The 2,889-nt window shown below is 42.6% G+C and overlaps 1 protein-coding gene across 1 annotated transcript; it reads left to right on the top strand.

Annotated features, from left to right (window-relative positions):
- Positions 1-456: 456 nt before the first annotated feature.
- Positions 457-2,172, top strand: LOC103410434 (B-box zinc finger protein 21-like). The gene is given in 3 exon segments (NM_001328771.1): positions 457-686; positions 837-1,283; positions 1,510-2,172. Coding segments are annotated over 3 exon segments (906 nt in total). The 5' UTR covers positions 457-500; the 3' UTR covers positions 1,783-2,172.
- The last annotated feature ends 717 nt before the right edge of the window (positions 2,173-2,889 follow it).

Below are 2,889 nucleotides of genomic sequence, written 5' to 3'. Positions count from 1 at the left end.
CAAAAAATGCAACTTTGGCCTAAAGTGGAACCGATTACCAAAGCCGGAAATAAAAAACAATAAAACGGGAACCAAAGCTTATCCATAACTAAAAATAGTAAACAAACGAACCCCAAAACATTTGGAACTTTTATCCCACTCACTTCATATAGCTAAAACTGGATTACTGTAATTTGTTGAATATTCACTGACCAAAACCATTTAATAAAGCAACAACCTCCCAACCTCTCAGCATCCCTTCCTTTTACTTACTCACTCCCACCATCCTGGCTCTGGTAAAAGTTAGAGAGAGAGAGAGAGAGAGTGCCATAAATGGCTCCCCAAGATTTCCCAGATATTATATTATTACTCTCCAGTTCTTTTTACCCTCCTTATATTTGTTCTCTTTAATTATCCCCTGTTTTCTTCAGAGAACTTCCACTCCCACTGCCTCCATCTTTCCCCTCTTTACCTACTTCCCTTAGGTTTAGCTTCTCTTCCTGTTTTGGAACTTCAAACTGATGAAGATCCAGTGTGATGTGTGTAACAAGGACGATGCCTCGGTGTTCTGCACCGCCGACGAGGCCGCCCTCTGCGACGCCTGTGACCACCGTGTCCACCATGCCAATAAGCTCGCTTCCAAGCACCACCGCTTCTCTCTCATCCACCCCTCCTCTAAGGAGTTCCCCGTCTGTGATATCTGTCAGGTATTAACTAGGTTACCGCTCGATTGTTACTATATATATCTTCCCTCCTTCCCTTTAATTCTCCATCCGGGAAAGATATTAACTTACTAACTAGTTAGCGCGCATGATCGCTCGATTTTCTGATTTGGGTTTCTTAATCTTGATCTACAGGAGAGAAGAGCCTTCTTGTTTTGTCAGCAGGACAGAGCGATTCTCTGCAGGGAGTGCGACCTTTCAATTCACAACGCCAACGAGCACACCCTGAAGCACAACCGATTTCTTCTAACAGGTATTAAGCTCTCCGCCACCTCCGCCCTTTACGAATCTCCACCGCCGCCAACTGTAGCAACTGCTAGTTCTGAAACCGCCGCTACCGATCTCAAAAAGCATCAACCTTTGACCAAGGAATCTGTTTCCGCCTCCTCCCCTCCAATTTCAAATCCAAACCCACCTCCAGTTGCTGCCAGGAATTCAACTTCAAGCGCTGCAGGCAACAAAGGCGGTGGAAATTTGGTGGGTGCGACTAGTAGCATATCGGAGTACTTGATAGAGACGCTTCCGGGCTGGCACGTTGAGGACTTTCTTGATTTTTCTTCTGCCCCCTTTGGTTTCTCTAAGGTTTGCATTGATTGATCTCGTTCTTCGCTATAATATTTTGAAATTTCCGTCCAGAAATGATTTCTGCACACTTCTGTTTATTTTAGTCTCTCGATTCTCGTTTGATTTATTTCATCCTAACGACAATAAGAGAGGATGAGTTTGCGGAAACGATATGATTGGTCATCAATTAGTTAATTAGCCTGCTGGATCTGACATTTTGCATTTTTTTGATTGGTGATGGCAGGCCGACAACGATATGATGCTGCCGTTTTCCGATGCCTATCCGGGAAGCAATCTGAACTCTTTCTCATCGGAAAATATGGGGATGTGGGTCCCGCAGGCACCGCAAGCTCCTCCGCATCAGTATTCACAGGTGGGCGGTGGGTTCGTCGGGTTCAAAGAGACAAAGGAGGGTACAAACATGAATGCCGGCAAAAGACTCTGGATGGACGATGGCTTCACAGTTCCTCAGATCAGTCCTCCGTCTCTTGGCTCCAAGAGGTTCAGACCTTTATGATACAACAAATTAGAGTGGGAAGCGATTTCCGCACACTTTTTTCTCCTTCTGCGCTTTATGTTTTTGTCGCTTGATTCTCGAAGGAGCGCAGACGAAGAAAAATGGTGTGCGGAAATCACCCATTTAGAATTAAGCCTCACAAGATCCAATCCTTCAATCCTTCTGAAGTAAATTTTAACGCAGGGATTTCGTTTGTTTGTTTGTTTGTTTTTTTTTTTTTTCCTTGTGGTTTTACTTCGGTCTCTTCTTCCCACTTTTGTATGAGGGGAGTTTTAAAGGCTTTCAACAAACTCAGTTGGGGTCCTTCATCTTCCTCTTCTCTCTCTCCCCCCTTTGTACTTATTTCGGAATGCAAGCATCAATGTAAATGTCAACTGCAACTTTCTGTGATTTTTCATTTGCTTTCTGTATCTGAAATGTGTGGAATTGGAGAAGTGAAAAGATTTTCGGGAAATGGTAGGAAAGATTTAGTCGATATGACTGAAGAGTACTTTTTCGATAAAGATTTTAAATGTGTGACGGTTATATTGGCACGTCATGTTATAGATATATGCGTTATAATTTGGACGAGTGACATAGTTTGTTATGAATAAGATTTGGGTCTGAACATTTTAACAGGAGGTCTTGCTTACACCCAATTCCGGATGAACACATGTTTAAGTTTTGATTAAAACTTGAACACGTGTTCATCTGAGATTGGGTGTAAGCAGGACCTCCTGCTGCAATGTTCAGCGACGAAGCAGTGTCCGTTTGTTATTGACCTAGCCAGAGTGGTGTAACATCACGCGGGGAGTGAACTTACACAATCATGCGGAATGAATTTATAAAACCATGCATGCTAGGGGAACTTGGCTAAGCCTGTGTAACATCACGCGGAATGAATTTATACCATCATGCATGTTAAAAGGAATTTAGAGCATGTTATAACATGAATGAACTTGTATCGACAGGTAAAGTTACGACGATCATATAAAAGAAGTCACTAATCAAGAGGGGTGACATTGGAATGGAAGGTAGAGAAATTTTAAGTAGATGGTTAATGATAAAGAAGTTGACGTTCGGATGTGGAAAGATAAGTACAGAGAGGCAATTGACAAAAAAAAAAGC

Source organism: Malus domestica, chromosome 08 (genome assembly GCF_042453785.1).
Source record: "Malus domestica chromosome 08, GDT2T_hap1".
Taxonomy (NCBI): domain Eukaryota; kingdom Viridiplantae; phylum Streptophyta; class Magnoliopsida; order Rosales; family Rosaceae; genus Malus; species Malus domestica.
Note: the sequence above shows the minus strand (reverse complement) of the source record. Positions and strands in the feature narration are given on the sequence as shown.